The sequence below is a fragment of the Mus caroli genome, unplaced genomic scaffold, assembly GCF_978045245.1.
Source record: "Mus caroli unplaced genomic scaffold, Mus_caroli_1 scaffold_11, whole genome shotgun sequence".
NCBI classification, from domain to species: Eukaryota; Metazoa; Chordata; class Mammalia; order Rodentia; family Muridae; genus Mus; species Mus caroli.
Window position 1 is genome coordinate 74,870,146 of NW_028227266.1, and position 24,456 is coordinate 74,894,601.

A 24,456-nucleotide genomic window follows, 5' to 3' on the forward strand; every position below is an offset into this window, starting at 1 on the left:
TAGACTAATATCCATGATCCATTGCTCTATGCCTTGTATTCTTCTATGAGTGACAGACATATTCTGACGTGAATTTGTATTTCCCAGCACAATGATGAATAAATTGGATCGGTATTAGGGGGACATTGCTTTATATATTTTGTTGGAGATATAGTGGCAGAGATTGGCTTTAAATACACCAAATTCATTTCCCTTTCAACCAGAAGGGAACTGAATTTCACTTACTTTGCAGGTAAGTGAAACTGAAAGTGATACGCAAGCAACTTAGGACTGAGGCACTAAAGTGTCTGGAGTGTATTTTTCATTAGCAGGGTAGATGTGTTAGATGGGTTCTATGAGCCCAGAAGAGAACTTGGAGCGACTAAAATAGCTCTGTGACACCCGAGTTTCCAATCATCTTCAATTTCCACCCCCAAATGCTCTCTTTGTAATTATTTTATGTTGGTGAAAAATTAAATCTTGTGTCAATCTACTGATATACTATCTACTTTGTATTCTACAGAGGCCAATGATTCTGTACAACAAGACAGGGAGACCCAGTATCCATACAACCCATAGCTCAGATCAGGTGGTTTCACTAGACAGCACAAACATCATGAAATGATTATTCTACGTGAGCATTGAGTAAGGTTTTCTAACAAGAATGGAGACTTGAAGTGGGGACTCATTAGTTTTTCAAACAGAGATTAGAGAAATTAAAATGTGAACTGATATTGACAAAAGGTAACTGTAGTTCCCCCATAAGTAAGAGATAGAGTTGAGTAGATCCCCAACCCTTCCCTTACAAAAGCCCAGTCAGGTGGACTCAGCTCGGTGGCTGAGGCTAGATTCAGGGTAGCCTTTCTGCTCAAGCCTGCTGTTGAGACTACCTTAAACCATTAAATAAGAAAGTCCTGGATGTAAGGGAGATGTGGAAAAGGAATAAGGCAGATGTGGAAAATAAATTAAAATAAAGTGACTTCTTTTTTGAAAATTGCATTTTGACACATGAAACTAAGTAAAAGCAGATAGATTAGAAAATTAACACATGCTTTAGAGATTATATTGCCAAAGAAATCACTAATTAAAACAGTGTAAAACAACAACAACACCACAAACCATGTGATTGTTAAACTTTACCTAACCTCTCAAAATGGACAATCTGAAACTGACCTGAGTTCTGCAGTCATCAAAGAAGCCATAGTACTCCAACCAACTGAGGTATGGCCTTGGGAGAATCAAGTCAAGAAGAGCCTTGTAGAAGACAGAATGGAAGACATGGGAGGTGGTTCTTTGAAGATGCGTGGCCCAGGGCATAATTATACTTTCTAGCTAGATCTCATTATTCTGTACTCAGTAATTCTCCCTCCCTCCCTCCCTAACTCTCTCTCTCTCTCTCTCTCTCTCTGTATGTGTGTGTGTGTGTGTGCTGCGTGTGCTGCGTGTGCTGTGTGTGTGTGTTTGTGTGTGTGTGTGTGTATGTATTTGATATTTGTGGTAAATGGAATAGCAGTGAACAGTCTGCTGTTCATAGGTTCTTTGCTTACTCTAAGGCAGAATGTGGGATTGTATATCATACAATTGACTTTGGGTTGGTGTCAGAATGGAACTTTGGAAAACTGTGATGTCCTTTAAGGAAAGGGATAAATATACTGTCTGTGTAAACTAAAAAAAAAAATAAAAAAATAAAGAGAGAGCTTATATTTGTTAAGAGGTGGGGCATGGCGGGGGCAAACCGTAGCAGTTGTATAGCTGTTGGTTGATAGTCTTAGTGTTCTTCCTTCTGAGGCATAGTTAGACTAAAATGTTCAGACTTCCAGAAGGTAGGTATGGCCCTGTGAGTTGTTGTCAGGTATGTGTAAGAGATGTTCATTGCTGTCACTATCACACAATAAACAGTCCAGTGTGGCTACACTGTATACTACTTATTCTTTTTCTGTTCTGAGGCTGAGTGACTGGAAAGTACCTAGCCTTTCTTAGATGGCTCTTTATAATGCTGACAGAGTCTGTGTTGTATCGAAAGGGACCCATCCTGTGTAGAGCTGCTGTTGGTTGTACCTTCCAGCACAGTACTGATGTTCCAAAGATGATGTAGTCACCATGGATGCAATCATGCAGGAGAATACAGACTTCCATTAGTATAGACCCATCCCTGAACACTATGAACTGCATAATTGGATAAGCCTATAAGGCAAATATTGAAAAAATCATCAGAAGAATAAAATTCAAAATATTGAGGGACAGCATAAAGCAACAAACCAAATCAAATCAAACAAAACCAAAACAGTGAACTGTTTCTGAATTGGCTTGAGGTCTAAAAATGATTAGAACTTGTAGGATTTTGACATGGATGTGGTGGGTGCCCAATGGAAAAACCTGATCTATGCTCAGATAGCAGAGTCATGACAAAGTGCATAAAAGGGAAAGGAGCTGAAACAAGACACAAGCAACTCCTTAGGGCTGAACAGATGCAAGGCTTAGGGTGACAGGTAGAGACAGCTGGCTCTGGAAAACTACCTATCACTGGCTACAGGGGAATAGCAGCAGACAGAGACACACATGAGCTCCAACCTCCTCTAGCATGTCCTATGAGCTGTTTATATAAAACTGTTGGAGAATCTCAAGACAGTGAGGTCAATGAATTCATCCCCAACCAAGCCCATTGCCTAAATTTCAGTTTTCTTTTTCCTAAAGATTAACTTTAAAAATATATTTACATCTTATTTCTAAAAGTTAACAAACAGGTTTGTTAAAGCCAAAAGGGACAGAAAAATAAATCACAGGAAAGATAGACTTTAGGAGCAAGATACCTTCAATTGTAGACTTTTAAAAATCAATCAACCCTGGTGAGCCCATCTTGACTACTCACATCCTTGTGTAGTTTGCTCCTGAAGTCACTCTGAGATTGGCATAGGACTTCCTTTGCTCACTGACATATTCACAATACGATAGCAGGGGATACTTGAGAAATACTTATATATTTTGTCTTAGTCACTAGGAATTCTGCCATATCATGTAACAGTCCCAGGCTATATTGCTGAAGGAGATACCAGAGGAGAAATATGCTGTACCAGCTGACAGTGCTTGCTAAATATACCAGCTTTCAGCTTTGTCAGTCCAGCCTCAATAGAGCCATCAGGTATCTATGAGTGTCTATACATTAGGGAGTCTAGACAAAAGGCAATTCACCCAAGGCCAGTGTATAAAACTGTTCTGCTAAGTAGCTAAATGGTTAGTGATTTTCGACCAATGTCCTGGAGTTGATTTGTTGTTACATAACAATGAATAATTGATATGTTCAGCATGTAAAAGAAGCTTTTTATGCTTTCCATAATAAAATCAGTAAATGATAATAAAGAGTAACTTATCATTTTAAACAGTGTATCACTTTCTGCTAAGAGAGAGAGAGAGAGAGAGAGAAGGCAAAACCGGAACATAACCAAAATAGCAAGCACAAATTGTCTTTATGAACATTTTGGTTCAGGTTGTCTGGATTACCTTTTGTTTTTGTTTTTCTTTTCTTTTTTTCTTTCTTTTTTTTTGGTATAGTGGAAAACAAGATAGATATGTAGATAAGCAGATACGTAATAGACAACCTTTTCACTGGACAACTTACTGAAACACGATTTGCTATGAAGCATGTGCTGGAAAATCATGCACAAGTGTTCTTCATCCTGTGTAACGCCCCTGCAAGCACAGGGTACTTGCAGGACTGTCCCGAAGGTTCCTAGGAAGGCAGCCCTGCAGCTCTCACTCCCAGAACAAGTAAGGTCTTGCTTGCCTAACATGCTAATGCAGGTCTCATCTTCATGGCACTTCCCAGTTAGGTGGGGCCAGCATTCTGTCTGGAATGTTCGGTAGTGTGTCCTAGAAGAAAGTGAAGAACTGGATATAGTCTATGGGTGATTTCACGTTAACATGTGATGGTCTCTTACCTAATGAATCACCAGCCTGGGGGAGGATGAGATGCTGGTTCCAAGACATAATGGAAAGCTGACTTTGTACTTTCAAGCATCACATAGGGAATGTGGCGATGAAAAACAAAAATCAAAATAGTGAAACGTGCAAGTTACTATCCTTTCCTGAGACTGTTTTCCCTGATGGCCGGTTATAGCCCAATGCTTTGCAGCATCAACGACTTGAGAGATCTAGTAAAGAACTTTTTGAAACCTTATACAATTTTAGAGCTAACATTTAGACACTGCCCTCCACCAAAACAATTCTTTATTCTGTTTCCATGCTTTCGTACTGAATTGAATTTCAAAATTATTTTGAGATTTTTTTTTCCTTTGAAAGTAAGAACTAAGGCTGATGAACATGTTTCCCCAAAAGAAATTTCACAAATTCTGGTAACCTATCAGATCACCTTACAGGGTGAGACTGAAGCCCGGACAATGAAGGGTCAGTGGTGGGCAGAGAGATACCTTGATTGAAGCTATTTAGGCATTCAAATCCTTGGTCTTCCATTTAAACTCTAATGTCACATCAGCCTCCTGCAAGGTGTACTTGGAGGTGGGAAGTGTCACTAGATCCACTCTTTCCTCTTCCCAGTGTAACCATGTTGATTAAGTCTCCTCTTTGTTTGTTTTCCAGTATTAATTTGACTCCTTTAATTGACTTACTGAGACCAATTGTCCAAACCCAGCTTGGACACAGATGGTGGATTCCCACACCCACCAATTTGAATACAAAAAATTAGCATAGGGACATATGACTAACCTATAATCCCATGTCTCTCAGGAAGCTGAAGTAGAGGGCCTAGTGTGAGACCAGTGGTGACTACCTACAAAAACAGCCTTGTCTATATTCATCATCTCCTGCAGTGCTTACCTGTATCCCAAACTGTCTACAAAAGCATGTGTATCTGACCAATGGAAATATAAATTCACCCTAAACATAAACTCGCATGTGTTAATCAAAACCTCAGGGAGAGAAAGAGAGCCAGGCATGCTGAGCCCAGTTGAAGTTCCTAAGCATGACTACCTGCACACGACAGTTTGATGTCAGCTAGCAGCTAGAGTGAAAGTTTTCCCTGAGAACATAGACCACTCATAATGTCACTCAAAGGCTGCAAGAGTCCCCCTACTGCAGTAACCCTCAAGGACTAGTAATTTCTGACTTTCTTTTCTGTGGCTTTCCCCTTTCACTGTTACTTCAGAGGGCGCCATGCACTTCCATTGCCTTTGCAATATCTTGCCTGTTGGATTGCTTTGTGTAACTTAAGAGACCAACTCAGTCATTTCCTCCAGTTAGGTCAAGCAGTCCTTTTTGGGAGCACTCTTTAAATTACAACGTTTTTGGTCTATACTTATCTTCTTTATTGTATCCTTAAATGGGGTGTTTATTTGCTTGTTTTTGATATTATAACTTAATTATAACATTTTCCCCTTCCCCTTTCAGAGGCTAGGATCCCTCTGTGGTAGGCAGACAGAGAGGGAGAGGGGCCATGGAAATTTTCCAAGATGACTGACTTCTTCCAACTAACCAACCTAAATTAAGTGAGGAAAACTCTTCAGAGGCTTTAAAAAAAAGCAATATTCACGTTGGCTCTCTGGCTCTCTCTCTTCCTCCTTCTGTCTCCCCTCCTCACCCCTTATTGAGTTTTCCTTTCCTCTGCAAGCCTTGTAACTCTTCTCAGAATCTTTTTGCTGGTCTCTGAAATCAATCTTTAATGAAATGTCCTCACCTCTTCCCAAGATATGTGTCACCCACTCTGTCCCTCATTTAAACTAGAATGTTGTTTCTGCTCTCTTTTCATGTTAAGCTATCAGCCTTCTCCTGTTCATAATTTCTCAACCTTTGTAACAAACCTTTCAGCACACAGGAGTCTCTCCCAGCCTTTGAGGAGAGTGGATTTGTTTGGCTTCATGAATCCTCACTCTACTGAGCAGAAGGTCTTTTTCTCTGGGTGTGTGCTGCAGGTGTGTATTTTACCATCCACAATAAATACCTTTCTTTAATGCCGATTCTATATCCTTGGTGCTTAAGATTTCTCGACTGCCCTGCCGGTTGCGTTCAAGCTTTGCCCTGCCTTTTACTTCTTTAACTGCTGGAGAAAAGAATTCTGATCCACTTTAGATTTTCTTCCCTCTGATCCCTTTTAACCTGAGAATTGCACATGACTTTTTATGGTATATTTTCTTATTAACTGTCTTCTTTAACTAAAATAAACAAGCAAAACAGACATTCCTAACTGAAGCCAAGATGGGTGTCTGATTACTCTATATTTTGAATGAACAAATAAGCAACTAGCCTTACCCTCCTCTATGACTATACTGGCTGGGGTTTTATGTGTCCACTTGACACAAGCTAAGATCATCTGAGAGGAAGGAGCCTCAGCTGAGGAAATGCCATCATGAGATCCAGCTGTAAGACCATTTTCTCAATTAGTAATCAATGGGGAGTGGTGCCATTCCTGGGCTTTTGGTCCTGGGCTCTATAAGAAACTAGTCTGAGCAAGCTCAGGAAGCAAGCCAGTAAGCAGTACCCCTCTAAGGTCTGTAACAGCTCCTGCCTCCAAGATCTTGCCCTGTTTGAATTCTTGTTCTGACTTCCTTCAGTGAAGAACAGTAATATGGAAGTAGAAGCTGAATAAACCCATTCTTTTTGTCATGGTGTTTTGTTTTAGCAATAGAGACCCTGACTCAGACAATAACAGATAACATGAGGATGAGAAATCAGAAAAAAAGGTAACATTTTTGATGTCACGGGCACACAAATAAGCAGGGAATATCTACACCATACTCAAACTACCTTGTTCTTCTCAGTCCACAGCTTGAGAAAGAAAGTATTTGTTCTGAAGGTTAAAGAGTTACCCTGCCAAAATTAACAGACTTTTCCACACATTAGGCTATGTGTGGTGCTTCATGTCTGTTAATCCAGTACTCAGAGAGCTGAGGCAGAAGGACTGTGGATTCCAAGCCAGCCTGGTATACAGAGAAAGATCTTGTCTAAAATAATCAGAAACCAAATAACAACAACAACAAAAATTCTATAATCACATCAATGAAAAATATCTAATTACAAAGCTGATTGTGGGCCAAAAAATCCTGACAAACTGAGTTCAAATCATAAAACCCACATGGTGAAAGGAGAGAACCAACTCACAAAAATTGTCTGAATGCATGTACACATGCACACACACACACAAACGACAAATATGAACTTTGAAAGGATGATATACGGGCCATCACAGTTCCTCATAGTGAGTTTCTTTATTCTAAAATTCTGCTCTGCATTTTACATTTGAATTTCAAAAAGGGTGCCACAACACATGTACCACAGATTCAAAATGTGAATTGTCTGGCTCTATTTACCCTATTTTGGATGATGGTGGGAACTCTAGCAATGGAAGGAGATCAGATGTTAGGGTTGGACTATAACAAATAAGGTGCCGAAATAAGAAAGCAAGGTATGTGTGTTTTTACTCACCTGCATAATTCATCATTTCGGCAAGTGTGAATTACACTGAGGCAAGTGGGGGGTGGAACTATATTCAGTGCACATGGCTTGCTGTGAAGAGTTTCTTTGGATTGCTGACAGGGTATATCAGATTGAGCACAGTCACAAAAAGCCAACATCTGGGCAGTGTTAAAAGGCATATTTTGATAGAAGAACCGTATGGCTGCTTGGCAGTGTTTCACATCACACAGATTTCCATTTGCTGAGCATGCTTTAAGGTAAAGGGCCAACTGTGCATTACAAACCACATCCCCTACACACGCCTCTGTCACCTCCAAACAAGACTGCATCTGTTTGAATCCTGAAAGCAAGAAAATGCCCAGGTCATACAAAAATAAGCTTAGGGTTATACATAGAGAACTTGCAAGCAAATCTATGGGATGTCCACAAGCTGAGTATAAAAGTGTAACCAGGCTGCTATGATTTCTTTAAAGGCTTGATGGTGCAATGTTTGAATCCTCTTTCACCAATACTATATACATATTGTGTTGGAATGGACAGGACCGAAGTGGAGCTAAGTTTCTCAAAATAAGCATTTACTGTTCAGAAATAGAAACTGAACTGTGTACCTTATTGTGTGCTCAACAACTTGTGTCAAAATCATCCTTGTTCTGTCACAGTCAATTGGGAGTGTATGGATTGAAAATTCTGAACAAAGATTAACACAGTTACTCCTGCCTAGGAAGATGCTCATAATGTGGTGAAAACACACACACACACACACACACACACACACACATATATATATATATATATACACATATATATAACTACTACCTCTCACATCACTACAGGCACCCACAAAAACAGTTGGCTTCAAACCTTTTAGGTTGTATGACCTTACGATTTATCCAAACCTTTGGTTTCAGTAAAGATGTATTTCTCAGGACTTGCAAGGAGGGACCTTTGATGAAATGCCTGACACTAGGGAGAGGGAACTTATAGAGCCCACCTCCAGCAGGAAGACAGGACATCAAGGGAGGGATGGGGTTGCCATCCCACAGTCACACCTCTGACCCATAATTGTTTCTGTATGAAATTACAGGGATGAAAATGGAGATGAGCCTAAAGAAAAGAAGGTCCAGCGACAGGCCCAAAGTGGGATCCAGCTCAAGGGGAGATCCCAAGGCCTGACACTATTACTGAGGCTATGGAATGCTCACAAAATGGGATCGTGACTGCCTTCTGAAAGACCCAACAAGCATCTGAAAGAGTCAGATGCAGATATTTGCACCCAACCAATGGACAGAAGCAGCTGAGCCCTGTTGTTGAATTAGGGAAGGCTGAAAGAAGCTGAGGAGAAAGGTGATCCTATAGGAGGCCCAGCAGTCTTAATTAATCTGGACCCCTGAGATTTTTCAAACACTGGATCACCAAACAGATAGCATACACCAGCTGATATGAGGCTCCCAACACACATGCAGTAGAGGACTTCCAGGGCTATGTTCATTCAGAGATGATGCACCTAACCCTCAAGAGACTGGAGGCATCAGGGAGTTTAGAGGTCAGATAGGGTGGAGGGTGGGGGCATCCATGTGGAAACAGGATGTGGTGGGGAGGAGGTGTGGGATGTGGAGCAGTTGAAGGATGGGAGGGGAAGGGGTGTGGAATAGAATATGAAGTGTAAAAAATGAATTACAAATAAAATTAAATTTAAAAAAGATGTATTTCTCAGAATAGAGGATGGAAGGGCTAAACAATTGCCTTCATAATCATTGTTGGAAAGAATGTCATGGTTTTGCTGCATGTCTTTTTTCAATCTTTAAGCCACACAAATTATTCTGTATTGGCATATCATTGAGAATCCTCATAACAACATTTGAATCATAACATCCAGTTTTTATAATGTAGGTAAAAATGGTAGTTTATAATATTACCATGATATAAAGGAGTAGTTAGATTCCATTTATATTTATTGTCCTTTTTCATGTTGTCTAGAAAGAAAATAAAGAAAGCATTTCACTACTGAAGACTGAAATTTCCTAGAGGCTAAGAATTCATCCCACAAATATGTACAAATATAGACAAATGCACACAAACTTGTATAACACTCATTTAACCCTTGATATTTAAAATTAATGATTGATGGGTGAAGAAATATGCAAGTAAATTGAAAAGCTTTATTTTGTGAATTCACTTACTTGAAAATATGAATTAATGCTGATGACTAGAGCATGTACAATTGTACAATAAAGCAAAAAAAAAAAAAAAGAATCCAAAGAAAAAAGAACAGAAGGAGGGAAGATGGAAAGATGGAAATGAGGAGAAAAAGGAAGGAAGGAAGGAAGGAAGGAAGGAAGAAAGAAAGAAAGAAAGAAAGAAAGAAAGAAAGAAAGAAAGAAAGAAAGAAAGAAAGAGAGAAAGAAAGAAAGGTAGAAAGATAAAGACATGCCCATACCAACAGCATCATAAATCAGGTAAAAATGTAATTCAAAAAGCATTTTTACTCCTGATTATCTTAGTCTCTAGGAATTCTTATGATTCATAATTGTAGAATTAGAAGTTTTCAGTGACAGAATCTTTCATTCCAAAGCATTAATTGGGTTTTTACTGGGTACCAGGTAGCATATTTGAGAATAGTGGTATTCAATCCTTGCTGCTGGAATCCCACAGTTTCAGAGGAAATAAACATAACTGAAGCCAACATAAAAATCAAGAAACAACAGACATGTGCAAACAGAGTTAAAGAAGGTATTGTGACTATAATTTCATTTTAAAAACATCCTCTCATGACTATGCTTGTCCTTCCTGGGCTGTCTCTGCTCCTTGCTCATCAGCCCACTGCACACAAACACTTGTACAACCTAGGCAAGTTCTTCCTAGTGCTGCATGTCCCAACCTCAGTGACACTGCATTGTCCCAGCTGGTTACTGTGCATTTCTAGTTTTCTATTGAATAGTTCAAAAATCATTTCTTCTTGACCCCAACCTCCTATCTTTCTGACTAAGAGCCGACATCTATTCATGTGTTACTACACCATATTAAATAAAATGCCAATCAATACATCAATCAATCAATATACCAACCAACAAACAAAAAGTAGATTTTAGTGAGTCATACAGATTTCCTAAAATATAAACCCAGACTTGCTAATACAGTTAAATGCCACAACTTGCAGCAAACTGACAAGTGTGTGCCATTGACTAAAACATATTCAAGAAGCCATCAACCGATCACTTTATAATCACTTTATTGTTATCAACTGGATGATTCACATGAGACCCATATACTTCTTTTGTCCCTCCCATACACATTCTTTAACATAATTTGCATCTTCTATGCAAATTTCATGTCTACGTGCTATACATGGAATCATATATAAAGTTCACAGAACTTGAGATCATTTGCATATCTAGTAAACATTGGAGACTCAAAAATGTACACATTGGATCTGGATATCTCCATCCTGTGCTAAAGCCTTTTCTTCCAGGAACTGTCCACATTCCTGAAAAGAATGACAATGGTATCATTGAAGTTAGTGACTGAAAAAAAAAATCCCCAAAATACACAAAGAAAACCTAATAAAAGTAAAAGACCCAAAAACCTTTAGGATCAACTTTAACTCTTGTTCATGCATTCCCATGTGGTTCACGAATATAAACATATATCCAGAATCTAACAAATTTTATATTGGTCCATCATCCAACATGTTTTTGCTACACAATCATTACACTTGTGTAACAGTTGTGAGTACCATTGAGTGAGAGCCTACCTTTACCATGCTTTTCCAGGTATTGTGTTTACCTAGCAGGTCATTGACTTACCTGGGCCATCACTTATATCCCTTAGCGATCCTTACTCAGAGGAGGACAAAGAATTAGTCTCTAGCCTTAATAGAAGAGAATTCTGCAAGCCCACAGTGTTCTGTGCAAACACCTAAGTTCTTGTAGCAATCACGTTGCACTTTTTTCTTTACAATCTCTTCTAATCCCCAGAAGTGTCATTTTCTTTTTGAAAAGTCAGTTCTACATTTATCTGTTAAGTACACAACAGCTCCTCACAGCAAAGCATTAAATCTAATCTCTTTGAAAGACCAGCTCAGTTTCCCGGCTTTATAGCATCTGGTTTCTTTCTCACATGATCTTGTGATGTCTCTCCATCTTACAATCCAGCACGACAAAGAATTTGTTGTTCCTCAAATGTTTGCTGCTTCCTTTTATTACCTTTGAGCCCAGTTCACCTTCCTTCTACTAATTCTATGAAATGTTTGAAGTTGCAATTATTTCCTCTGGTATGATGTCAAGTACTCCGTGTTCATGTTTATTTCAGATGAGTGCATGACTCTTATGTAGAACACAGCACAGCCTGCAAAGGATCCTTGGCAATTTTCACTTTAATTATGGATTAAGATAATCTGAAATAGAGTACTTAACGTGAGAATTAAACTAGAAATCAACCAGAAAGGTATCTAGGAAATCTCAGGTATCTGAGAATTTAAAACCTTCATAATAAACTGTACGTTAGAGTGATGGAAAGGAAGAGAAGAATAGTTTGAAAGGACTAAACTTTTATAAAGAGCATATTAGAATCTGTGGTTGTAGCTAAGATAGTGCTTAGGAGGAAAATCACAATACTGAATGTTCATATGAGAAAAAAGAAAACTGCAAATCAGTGATTACCAAATGTCTGTTTATATCCACAGACAAATTCTACTTTCATCTCTATTTTTTAGAAGCTGTTCTTGAACAGCTCATGAACAGTCATGACTGACTGCAGAGATGGATAGCTGCATAAGGCATTGAGAATAAGTGACAGATAAGTGTTCATCCCTAAATAGGGCATTCATACTCCACCCCCTAGGCCTTAGGAAACATTCGGGAGAGGAGAAAGAGTGCACAAACCAAAGATGTGGAGAAGGGTCATGAAATGTTTGTTGCTTTTGGAAAAGGCACAGCCCCTGCAAATATGATCTCTTAAGAGTGATGGTTGTCTACAATGAGCCTATATAACACTGAGCTGGTCAACAGTCAATCATGGATGGAGAGGTATTCAGGGATTAACACTCCCTGCTGAACTCTTGGCTAATGATGGATTGTGGGGGAGGTGCTGTCATGGTCTTCAGTTGTGGCTCCATGTTGAGGAAAGGCTCTAATAAATGGTTCCAAGCCTATGGCTACACAAATGACCCTGGTAAACCTCAGTGGAGGTTTTCTCCAGAGAGAAAAAGAAAGAAAAAAGAAAGAAAATGAATGGAAGAAAGAAATTCACAAAGAACGTTAATAGGATGGAAGAGAAATTGATTAGATACTGTGGAGGTCACACTAATCAGAATATACTCGTGCTGAATAGTTTCCGTCAACCTGTTACAAGCTAGAGTCTCCTGGAAAAAGAGAGCCTCGGCTGAGAAATGGCTCCATCAGAAGAGTCTACAGGGAAGTTTGTGTGACACTTTAATACAGCCAATTTAAGCTATACCTGACCAGCTTGCAAATAAACGAGACTCAGACTGTGGTTATTTTATTTGGCTTTGATAATTACTGGGGTTCACCCCTAATGTACTCTTCTAACTGCTGGCCTGGGTACCTCCCCAGGGCTGTACCCCAGATACTTGCTGTTTTTCCTGTCTGTCCGTGTGCTCATGGCTCCTCTCCCCTCATGGTGGCTTCCTCCTCTCTCTCATTCTTCCTCTTCCCTTCTCTCCCTCTCCCACAACCAGGTCATTCCAAACTCACCTTCCTCTAATCCCTCAGTAACGTGCTATGGCCAATTTTATTTAACCAATAGTTTTAAATCAAGGGACAAGGTTTGCACAACAAAAGCTTGTAAATTTGAGAAGTCACTCATGGGCATAGACTTACATAGGTATATAAGTTAGCATTATAATACACAGCAGACCAAACCACAACAGGATACTTTCTTCAGTAATGTTTGATGGGGGAAGGTCCAGCCTACTGTCAGTGTTGCCATCCCTGGACAGATAATCCTGAGTTGTCCAAGAAAGCAGGTTGAGATAGCTATGGAAAGCAAGCCAGGAAGACTAACTCTTCCATGGAATCTCTTTTGTTTCCTGCCTTTATGTTCCTCCGTTGAGCTTGATTTGGTGATAGACTCTAAAGTATAAGCCAGACAATCCCTTTCCTCCCCAAGTTGGTTCAAGTTATTGTAGTTATTACAGTAGCAGAAAGCAAACTAGGAGAGAAATTGTTTCCAACGATTAGGATGTTGTGATGGATCTATTCATGTGTTCGTGGGATTACTAGAGAAGCCTTTGTAATTTGGGGCTGGAAAGGCCATTGAGTGCTCAGAGCTTAGTGACCTGTTCTGTGGGAGCTTGCCAAGTACCGACTGAGAACAATACAGACAATGAAGTGTGGCTTGTGAAGTTTCAGACAGAAGTTTATGATCCATCAAAGATTCCATTGGTGTTATAATTTGAGTTAAGAATCTGTGGTTTTGTTCAGCTAGAGCTGACAGATAAGCTGCAATTAACAAGAAAGCATCACTACTGAAGTAGAAACTTTGCTTTCCTAGGACACCAGATGTTGGTTTCCGGGGCTGAAAAAGCAGTTGTTATTAACAAGAGACCAGCAATACTCAGGTGAAACCTGAGAAGTGCCTCAGGGCCAGCGCACAGAAGCCATAGTTCAGGGGAGTAAAGGCTATATCTCCTGCTGGCAGCTGAGCTTGGTGACATGTAAGAGACTCCCAGGTATTTGTCCTGTTTTGTTTTTGTTTTGAAGGCAGGAAGCAGTCATGAAGAGCAGCTGAGGCTTGACACCATGTGACTAGGATAGTCTTATCAAGAATCCAGAAGGCCATTTGTCAAGGTTCAGCTTTAGTTGAAGTGGAGGCCCAAGGATTGAAGGGGTCATGGAGAGAAGCTGAGGTTTGACACTAAGTAGCAGGTTTCAAATACCTCCAGAGAAGCCATGGGTCTATTGATGGATGCTCTGCCTCAGATACAGCAGATATCACAGCTTATTAGAGATGCTAGGATCATGAGATGTCCACCAAAAGATAACAGTATGCTTGGAACTAGGCTACAAGGTGATCTGTATGTACTGAAGATGGCAAAGGCTGTAATGTGGAGCTTCCCAAGCTCCGTAGAGGCCAGAAGATTAGGAGTAAGTCCCAGACTCAGACACTGAGTTAGTTACATTGTTGGAGTTTGGTTTTACTTTTGACCTAACTACAATTATACCCTGCTTTTTCCCTCTTGGAAAAAAGTTGTCAAATTTTTGTTTGAAAGGTTGTCAAACAAATTTATTGAGAATGATGCTATCAAGGCTCTTTATAAGATGACCTAAACTGAGTACAAAGGCTCCATGAGTCAAATTAATGCTATCTGGAAAATGGGTACGGAAACATCCACCGGGATCTGGACAAACTATTTCCAAACAAAGGTGATTTTTTTCTCCCTTCCTAACCATCAAATGCTGCTCCTGTGCTAGGGGCGGGGCTTCATGAGTTTCTCTCCTATCTAGGCTGAGACGTTGAATGGCTTTGTCGTGAATGGGTCTTGAGCAGGCACCCATAGCTGGTGTGGACTGACTTGAGTATCAGCTCAATCTTGTCCAGAGGACAGCATTTAACACCTCTCCCTTCCACCCTTCTGCACTTACATTCTTTCTCCTCTCTCTTCCTCAGTGTTCCCTGAGCCTTGATGTAAGGAGGGGTTTGTTACAGGCAATTCATCCACAGATGAGCACTTGTTGTGATTTTCATTGAAAAAAAAAAGGTTGAAAATGAAGGCTAATTTATGAGAAAGCACACACACACACACACACACCCCATGTGCACACATGTACATGAAAACAAGAATGAATGAATGAATGAATGAAAGTACAATTGAATGAAAAAGAAGATACTAGTGCAAACTCTAAAGACATTTTAAAACACAATCAGAAAATGTTAACAGCAGCAGCATATTACAGAGATCTACAGAGACAGAAGAAATAAAGAGTCACATAGAAACTAAGTAATCAAACTCTAATATCAATATATCAAATGGAAAATACAAACTACAAAACCACAGAAACTAGGCCAGTTCTATGACATTAGACATACAAGTTTACATTTTATTTATCCCATGATGAATTGTGCAGATATAATACTGAATATTTAAACCAGTAAGTGAAGAGAGAGTATCAGTTCTTTCTATACTGTTCTGAAGTATAAAGAAGAATGTATATTCCATATATGTTTAATAGCCAGCATTAGACCAATAACAGAATTAGCAATATAAAAATGTCAATATCCTGCTGGAACTAAGACATATCACTAAAATGTTAGCAATTTAAATACAGTGAATGTACAACAAATGAACACATATTGATTGAGTAGGATCTAGGTTTGAAATAAAGAGTTGGATCAACAAATATTACCTGTCTTATTGGTGCACTTTTTTCCAAAAAGTTTGTTTACTGTACAGTGGAGGTCATCCGTACAAAGACACTCTTTAAATTGGAAATTTTTTTCCACCAAAGACTGGATACTCAGGTTACAATGTAGTGAATTATTGATCCTGCAGGAGTCACCTGGATTTCATAATCACATATAACACTGAAGATATTAGTCTGGATATAAATTTTCATTTCTTCTTCCTTAAAGTGCTTTTAATAAATCAACCCAAGAAATCAATGAGTTTAGTGAGATTAACTTGTTTTCCTAATGGTTCTTCATAAAAGTAGCCACCACTCCCAGATTTTTAAAAAGAAATGAGAATACTATTGGCTATGGGATGCATTTTAATATGTGAATATTAAGTTTGTTATGGGGACAATACCCAAAGTGCCAGGCTCTTAACTGCTGATTCACAAGACGATTCTCTTTACAGTAAATGGAGACCATCACTGAAAACCACAATTGGGCACAATCCAGAGATCCATGGATCACGAGGATCCCAGCCCCAGTGGATCCCAGCTTCAGTGGAAACACTGATATCACAATTCCTGCATCTATAGCTCAGGGACTATCATGTAAGAGGGCAAGATGTACAAGCGCCAGAATACCAAGGAGTCTGCTGGGAAACGGTCTCTAGAAGTGACCTTTGAAAACAAAGTATAGATTTTTAGTGTTTCCCCATAGAATGCTTTCCAAAATGCTTCAAACATTTCTGTATCTTACATGATGTTCCATATAGTAGAATTCCCATATTTGCTGCTCCATGATATTAAAGCTGATCTTACACATGGTGACTTGGCTACAGTCTAATCTAAGCTATCCTATCAAATTAACTGTTTTGTTTGCTCTTGTGTAATAACTTGCTATTATATTGTACTTTCATTCTAATTTTTTATGAAAAGTTAAAGTTCTCCTAATACTTATAAAGCATTTTATAAATAACATTGAATAGAAAGTCATTTATAATTACCACTATTTTATTTTCTGGTTGAAAATTAGCTTGCCTCTACCCTAAATCTTTTTTCAGTTCTTATTTTGAAAAAAAAAAAAAACTAATTGAATTATTTTATGTGTATATTTTCAGATATTTCTCTCTGCTTTACTTATCAAGTGATTCTTAAATATTGTAGTTTACTGCAAATGACTCAGATTGATATACTAACATAAATAAATTAGTTCTATTTCATGAAATATTAAGTATATTTTAACACCACATTTAAAGTTGCGTTAAGAATTATAGACACACATTTTATCATCAAAAATAAGTTTTTTATCTTTTCTTAAAATATTTTATTCTCACCAAATATATAATCACTGGGTTAGATAATTGTACATTTAAAGTTGCCTTAACCAAAGGACATAGTCGAGAAGACAAATCAGCAACCTACAGATTGGGTAAAATTTTTCACTAATCCCACATCCGATAGAGGGCTAATATCCAAAATATATAAAGAACTCAAGAAGCTAACCACCAAAAAAACAAACAACCCAATCAAAAAAAAATGGGTATAGAACTAAACCGAGAATTCACAACTGAGGAATCTCGAATGGATGAGAAGCACCTAAAGAAATGTTCAAAGACCTTAGTCATCAGAGAAATGCAAAACAAAACGACCCTGAGATTCTTCTACCTTACACCAATCAGAATGGCTAAGATCAAAACTTCAGGTGACAACACATGTAGGAGAGGATGCGGAGAAAGAGGAACACTCCTCCATTGCTGGTGGGAGTGCAAACTGGTACAACCACTATGGAAATCAATCTGGAGGTTCCTCAGAAAATTGGAAATAGATCTGCCTGAAGACCCAGCTAAACCACTCTTCAGAATATACCTAAAAGATGCCCCATCATGCCAAAGGGGCACATGTTGCACTATGTTCATAGCAGACTTTTTGTGATAGCCAGAAGCTGGAAACAACCTAGATGTCCACGCCAGAAGAATGGATACAGAAAATGTGGTTTATTTACACAATGGAATACTACTCAGCTATTAAAAACAAGGACATCCTGAGTTTTGCAGGCAAATGGATGGAACTAGAAAATATCATCCTGAGTGTGATAATTCAGACCCAAAAGGACATGTATAAATTACAGGAACAGAAATAGAGAGGATCCTGAGGAAAAGAAGGTCCAGCAACAGGCCCAAAATGGGATCCAGCTCAAATATTTATAGGCAGAGTGAAGAAACATTATGATATGTAATACATTTTCATTCCCCCTTTTAATATCTCATTAAATTTGTACAATATTCATGAAATGTTTAATTATAATAATCACAGCACAAAGAGAATCAAATTTATCATAATGGTAGAATATAATTTTTAAAAAGTCTTTGGCATAACAAGACTAAGGGAATGCGTATCTTGTTGGTCTATTACAGAGTTGACTTTTAGCAAATGCTAAACTACTCTTGTGGCCTCCTCCTTCCCAACTCTCACTCTCAAATCCTCTCAGACTCTGCCCTGTGTCACTAATCTGCACCCTTCAGAGTGCTCAGTGCCTGGGCCTCTGGATACCTCCTCTCAGACAGAAGTCTGCTCTTGCAAGCTGAGGTAGAATTCAGTCTTCATTTTGTCATCTCTCTCTGCCTGCTCACATCTTACATGTTCTTGCAGTTACTACAATCTCTGCTATAATCCTGACCCTCTCTTCAAATGTTTACACTATACAAGTCTTTAAAATATTTTAATTTTTCTATGATACAGTAGGAATGGAAAATAGTATACAAAATATATTATAAATGTACAAATAAGATTTTTTAATAACAAATATTTTTCTATTTCATCATGGACGATTAACATATTCAAAGCAATACATTATTTGTAAAATTTAGTTTTGAGAAGTAGTCATATATTGTAGAATTTGTAGAGAAAAAATAATAAATCGAAATTTTGCATGAAATCTACTCTCAATGTCACTATATAAGGGCTCATTAATAATTAAGAGTACAGTTTTGCAACAAAGTTTACTGACAATGAGCCAAGTGAGTATCAAAATTAAGTGGAGATTTTTAAAGTAAAAATAATTTAGCTCATATGATTCTATAAGATAATATTAAATCTCATTGCTATGTTGGGAAGAAGAAATCATTTGGATGGACTTTTAATACTGGGTTTTTACCTGGAGCAAGGCAGGTGTCTTCCATTGATCTCCATGACTGCTCACAGCCATTTGCATCAATCAAGCATTTCTGTATTAAATGTGCACAATCATTTGTTTGGGAAGAGGATTCATTTTCTGAGCTTAACCTAACAGCTTGAACAACAGAGAGAACAATAACAAGAAAACAACACATTTGCAATGTTATCCTTTGTGGAAATCAGTGAGGAAGATTCTCAAACAAACAAAAACAAAAAGCAAAAGCCCACCACTGGAACTAGACGGAGCCTTACCATTCCTAGGTCTATAACCAAAGAAGTCTAAGTCCACAAACCACAGAAAAACACATCCTCATTTGTTGCTATGCTGTTAAGATCCTTAATTAATGCTGGACAGTGGTAGTGCACATCTTTAACCCTAGCACTTGGGATGAAGAAGCAGGTGGATCTCTGAGTTTGAGGTCAGCCTGGTCTACAGAGTAGGTTCCAGTACAGCCAGGGCTACACAGAGAAATTCTGTCTTGAAACTGTTCCCCTGCTCCCAAAGTCACAAAGCAAAAGATTCTTAACCAACATTATTATTTGCTTTCTCTGTTCCTCTCCTTTCATTTATTCTTTGGCTTACAATATTGTTATTACTATTGTTCTATCAAAACAATCTCTAGAAAGATATCCATTTTAATTTATGTGTATATGCACTTATGCACATGTTTTTGGGTGCCCATGGAGGCCAGAAGAGGGAATCAGATCCCCTGGAGCTGGTGTTAAGGTGACTGCAAGCTGCCCAAAGGACTCAGGAGCTCAGCTTGCACCCTCATGAAGAGCAGCAGGAACCTTTAACCTCTGGGTCATCTCTCCCACCCTTAAATTACTTTCTAAAAAATGTCTTTAATCACTTTCTTAACATCAAATGCAACGCTTTCAAGACTGGTTATTTTGATGATTCCTTTGGTTTGGAGTCTGTCTCTTCCTCCGGAAATGGTCTCTTCCAGGTCTCTTGATGATTAACCACCTTATACACACACACACAGAGAGAGAGAGAGAGAGAGAGAGAGAGAGAGAGAGAGAGAGAGAGAGAGACAGACAGACAGACAGACAGACAGAGAGAAACAGAGACAGAGAGACAGAGAGATAGACATCTATCTGCCATGTTTAGTGCTCTGTTTAAGATCTATCTTTCTCGTTCTTTTTTCCCCCCACTTTTCATTGAGAATCTCATTCCTCTCATGGATTGATGTAAAATATCTAGACTAATGATCCTCTAATATATACTTTAAGCCTAGTAGTTTCAACATCAAGCCCGATAAAAAGCTACTTCCTCTATCTGCATGCTCTAGACAAGACTCCAGCTGCAGATATCCTTAACCTCTACTATATGGTAAACCGCTGTACTACATCAGCAGCAACAGCATTAATATAGGCATCCAGACAATTCATGAAAGACTTTTTCATGCATTCTCAACTTCACTGTCCCATACATATTCTTGCAAAGTTTGTGCCTCTATACTTTGAGCCGTAGAACATCTTTTTCGGTCCAGTTGCTTGCCCTCTGGTTTGTTTGACTCAGTAGTTCCTTATGTCACCATATCTATGTCATGCACTTTCAGTACTGCTATTTCTTTCCTTGGTCTCTTTCATGACTCTGTATAAAATGGCTTTCATACTTCTTATCACATCCAACCCAGAAGTGTCACAACTTTCTGCAGTGTTCCACGTCCCTTTGTGGACTACTCTCTGGTCTACAGTAAACACACTCTCTCATTCGTGTCCTCTAGAATAACACTTTCTTCTTTAAGAGGGATCATAACCATTAGCAATGTTCCAAAGAACTCTTAACTTCGGACTTTCATTTGTCTACAACCAAAATGGGCAAATCAGCCTCTTTTGTCTCTCTAGGAGCTTAGATATCCCAAGGGTGTAGAATTTCTCGCCCCGCTGTGTGTATTCATAGGCTCATCTAAGATACTATGTTCTCTAGGTTTACTGACTAGGTTTACAGGTGCCATTCAGGATTGTATTCCCAACATATAAATGCATGTTATGGGTACCAACTAATATACGCTGACTTACATTAGACAAATAACTAATTCGCCATCCAAACATTTACAAGTTATTTTCAGAGTTTTCTAAAAACAATCAAGAAAATAGCATTCCTAATTAGTGTATTTTACAATTAAATCAATTTCTATTTCCAAACACGCATAAAAAGATACTTGCTTATGCAATTAATAGAAAAGTCTAAGAATCACAATTGAGTCAGGGATATGAATTACAAACTTTGTTTGAGTCAAGTCGTTTTGTTATTTCAAAAGAGGGAGTTAATTATGAATCACCAGGGGCATTGTAGAGTAATAAGGCAGTAAGCAAATCATTGTGTTACCTCTTCCCAAACCCTGTTTTCTAAGAAGAATGCAAGAAAATTGACTGGGCCATATATACTACTTCTTGAGTTTCTATACTGGAAGGCTAGGCCCATGTGTTTAGCTTATTGGTAGTTTTCTCTTTCAACATTTTCTTTCTTTTTTTAAAAATTATTTTATGTTATCTTTGTTAGAATTTGCCTGCATGTATGTATGAGTACCCATGTACAAGCTTGGTGCCTGTAAAAGCCAGAAAAAGGAATTGCACCTTCTGGAACTTGAGTTACATTTGGTTGTGAGCTACCATGTTGGTGCTGAGAATAAATTTTGGATCCTCTCAAGAGCACTAAGTGCTCTACACCCACTGAACTGTCTCCCCAAATATCCCAGTCATAATTGTCTTGCTGAAGGCTAGATTGGAAGATGGCATAAACAATTCTAATTTTTTCATATGCTTGTGGACAAACTCATCTAGTCAATAGTCTCCTGCACTTCAAGTTGGCGAGCACATTGCAAGACAGCTAATTTTTTTCAGTGAAAGTACAAGGTGGCTTGTACTAATTCAGAGATCCAAAGACTCTAAATTATGATTAATGCTTGATGTATAAGGAAAATGGCATTTATTGGCTATTTTTATTTATCTTTTGGTGATTTGTTTGTTTTGAATACAGTGTTTCCATATATAGCATATCCTAGTAATAAACTCATCATTTATTCCAGATTATTTTACCCCTGGTCTTCAACTCATGATCCCTGTCTCAGATTTTCCAGTGCTGTCATTGTGGTTGTGTGCTATCTTGTGAACACCCCAGAAAGCTCATATCTGGTCGCATGTCACCCTCGCCAGCTCCACAGAGTGGTGATCCTGTGTGATCTCTTTCCTAAATCTGCCTTACTTCCTTTCTCCTTCTCTACTTCTTGCTGAAAATTCCACTTGAATTTCATACTGTTTTCTACAATTAATAATGTACTAAAGGAGTCATCTTAATGATTTGGCTCACAAGAATCCAAAAAAAACAGCTTTCTCTTTCCTTACTCTGCCTTACTTGTTCCTGGTTATGATTTATGGCTCAATATCTGAAATGAGATTTGTCAAACTTTCTACTGTTGTTCAGTGAAAAATAATTTTATGTTAAAAGTAAGAAGACAAAGGATATTATAAACTGTATCATCCTCTTAAGGATATATAAAGCTCATTAATAAAGTCATCATTTTCCCCATGGTTTTGGGCAACAGGAATTGGCTTTGTCATAACATGTAATTGTTTGATGCTGAACAAGAGCTATGTAGTATGCAGAGATTTTCAGTTCTAACAATGTTAGGAATAATTTCCTTTTTTTCATGCAACCTGGTTTCTGTGCTAATTTTGAAAAGATGAAAGCAAATGGCCACAGCCTTTTCACTGAGAACCTTGGGGAGGAAGTGATATCGCTTATATAATCTGATATATTGCTGCAAAAATTGAAAACTCCTAGATTTATCTTTATAACAAAACTATAAATACTAGAAACTAATAAAGAAGTAAGGAAACATTATAAGAATGAGAAGAAGCAAAATCTCTCAACAAGAATTTCCATAGAGACACTGAAAAATGTGCAAAGGATCCGTTACTTCCTGGCTAATTTTCTTGGAATTGATTTATGTTGCTTTTCCCTCTTAAAAATGTAATTTGGAATAACTTACATTATTTCCTGGCTCTTATTTAGCACCATTCATCAACCACTGTAGCTAATAGTTTAGAAAATATTCTGGTCTTGTTTAGTAATATCTTGTATGATCACAATTATCCCTCATCCTGAAATCGAGACATAGACGCTAACATAGCCTAAAGAAAATATTAACCTTCATCAATCACATATCTGCCAAGATTTTTGTGGGTTCTCTGTTAAGTGAAAATGACTTGGACCAACCTTTTATAACAACTCAACACAAGAGAGCTAAGCTCACATTTTACCTGTGGGCCATGAATGTTACTCAAGAGGCAGAATCCTGATTGTTAAGGTTGAAAACTAGATGGGTCAGTTTGTATAGCTCTAGATTTTATAATCTACTTTTGAGGCTAAACAGATAGTCAAACCTCTGTCATCCATTAACTTGCAACTATATACAGGGCAATTCTATTTTCAAGATATTCTTGCACATATAGGCACTGCATAGATCTTAATAAATAGGTAAGTCATTTTAGGTTGCTTTGCAGTACCAGGAACAACGTGATGAGCAATGAAATGCTCACGTTTTATTTTCTATCAAGTAAGAAAAAGTGACTGCAGGTAAGTATACATTTCTCAAAAGCACTAAATAATAATGAAGTACAAGTTAGTAACATAGTTGGCATTTCTTATTACATGCCCCCATAAGTTTACGCTAGATGATAACAGCATTCAGTTTATAAAGAGTTAATATTGCAACAAATTCAGGGCTAGCAGCGCAGTTGACTTACCCAGGAAAATGAACACTAGCATGTTGGACAACTCAAGATGGTCTCCCTGGGAGAAAGGCCGATGAGATGAACTGACACCAAACAACATCCCAACTGAAGTTTCTGAGTAAAGGTTTTGCTTCCTAAGAGCCAGCCAATTAGAGTCAGCTTCTGGTGTCAGCTGTTCCTCACCAGTTTGTTTTGAGCTGTGAACTTTCCTAATTGTATTCAAATTCAATTGTTCTCCTCAGCTTGCGAACCCAGGATATTATCCTTCCAGGAGAGTCTGCAAACCAAATAACAGGGGGAAATGATGTATTCTCAGCACATCCACTAGAACACTAAGCTTTGCCTCTGAATTTAACAGTCTTCCAAGAAATTTGACCATGAGGTCCCCTATTCATGAAAAGTTCTCATTAAGTCAATTGCTTATAATGTAAGCAATGTAAGGATACAGAAAAGGAGCAAAGGCAACCAAGGGAAATGATTGCAAATCCAAGTTACATTCAAATGAGAATACTGATTATGTCTTATGTTTTCAGATGCTTTAAACTCCAAGAAGACTTAAAACGGTGCCACTTGTGTGACATGTCTCCATTTCTTCAAAATTTGGGGTGAAAAATGACTCCTTTCAAGGAAGCATAACTTCTTCCCAGGAAGGTAACTATCCACCATCTCTTCCCTGCTCTGTCTTTCACTTAAGTCTACAGCTTCCTTGAAGTGCGATGAGACAGTTACACTGATTCCCTTGAAAATATGTGTCTAGTAAATAAAGTATTATGTTTGGCAAGAACTT

General features: G+C 38.3%; 1 protein-coding gene across 1 annotated transcript in view; it reads right to left on the reverse strand.

Annotated features, from left to right (window-relative positions):
* The window catches only part of Gfral (GDNF family receptor alpha like), a 42,883-nt gene extending 19,180 nt beyond the window's left edge, over positions 1 to 23,703 (reverse strand). Inside the window, exons 1-6 of the mRNA XM_021173366.2 lie at positions 23,682 to 23,703; positions 18,904 to 19,038; positions 15,765 to 15,917; positions 9,318 to 9,374; positions 7,411 to 7,741; positions 3,596 to 3,846 (exon numbers count right to left, since the gene is read on the reverse strand). Coding sequence (XP_021029025.2) covers positions 3,596 to 3,846; positions 7,411 to 7,741; positions 9,318 to 9,374; positions 15,765 to 15,917; positions 18,904 to 19,038; positions 23,682 to 23,703 — 949 coding nt within the window. The remainder of the gene's footprint in view (positions 1 to 3,595; positions 3,847 to 7,410; positions 7,742 to 9,317; positions 9,375 to 15,764; positions 15,918 to 18,903; positions 19,039 to 23,681) is intronic.
* Between the last annotated feature and the right edge of the window lie 753 nt (positions 23,704 to 24,456).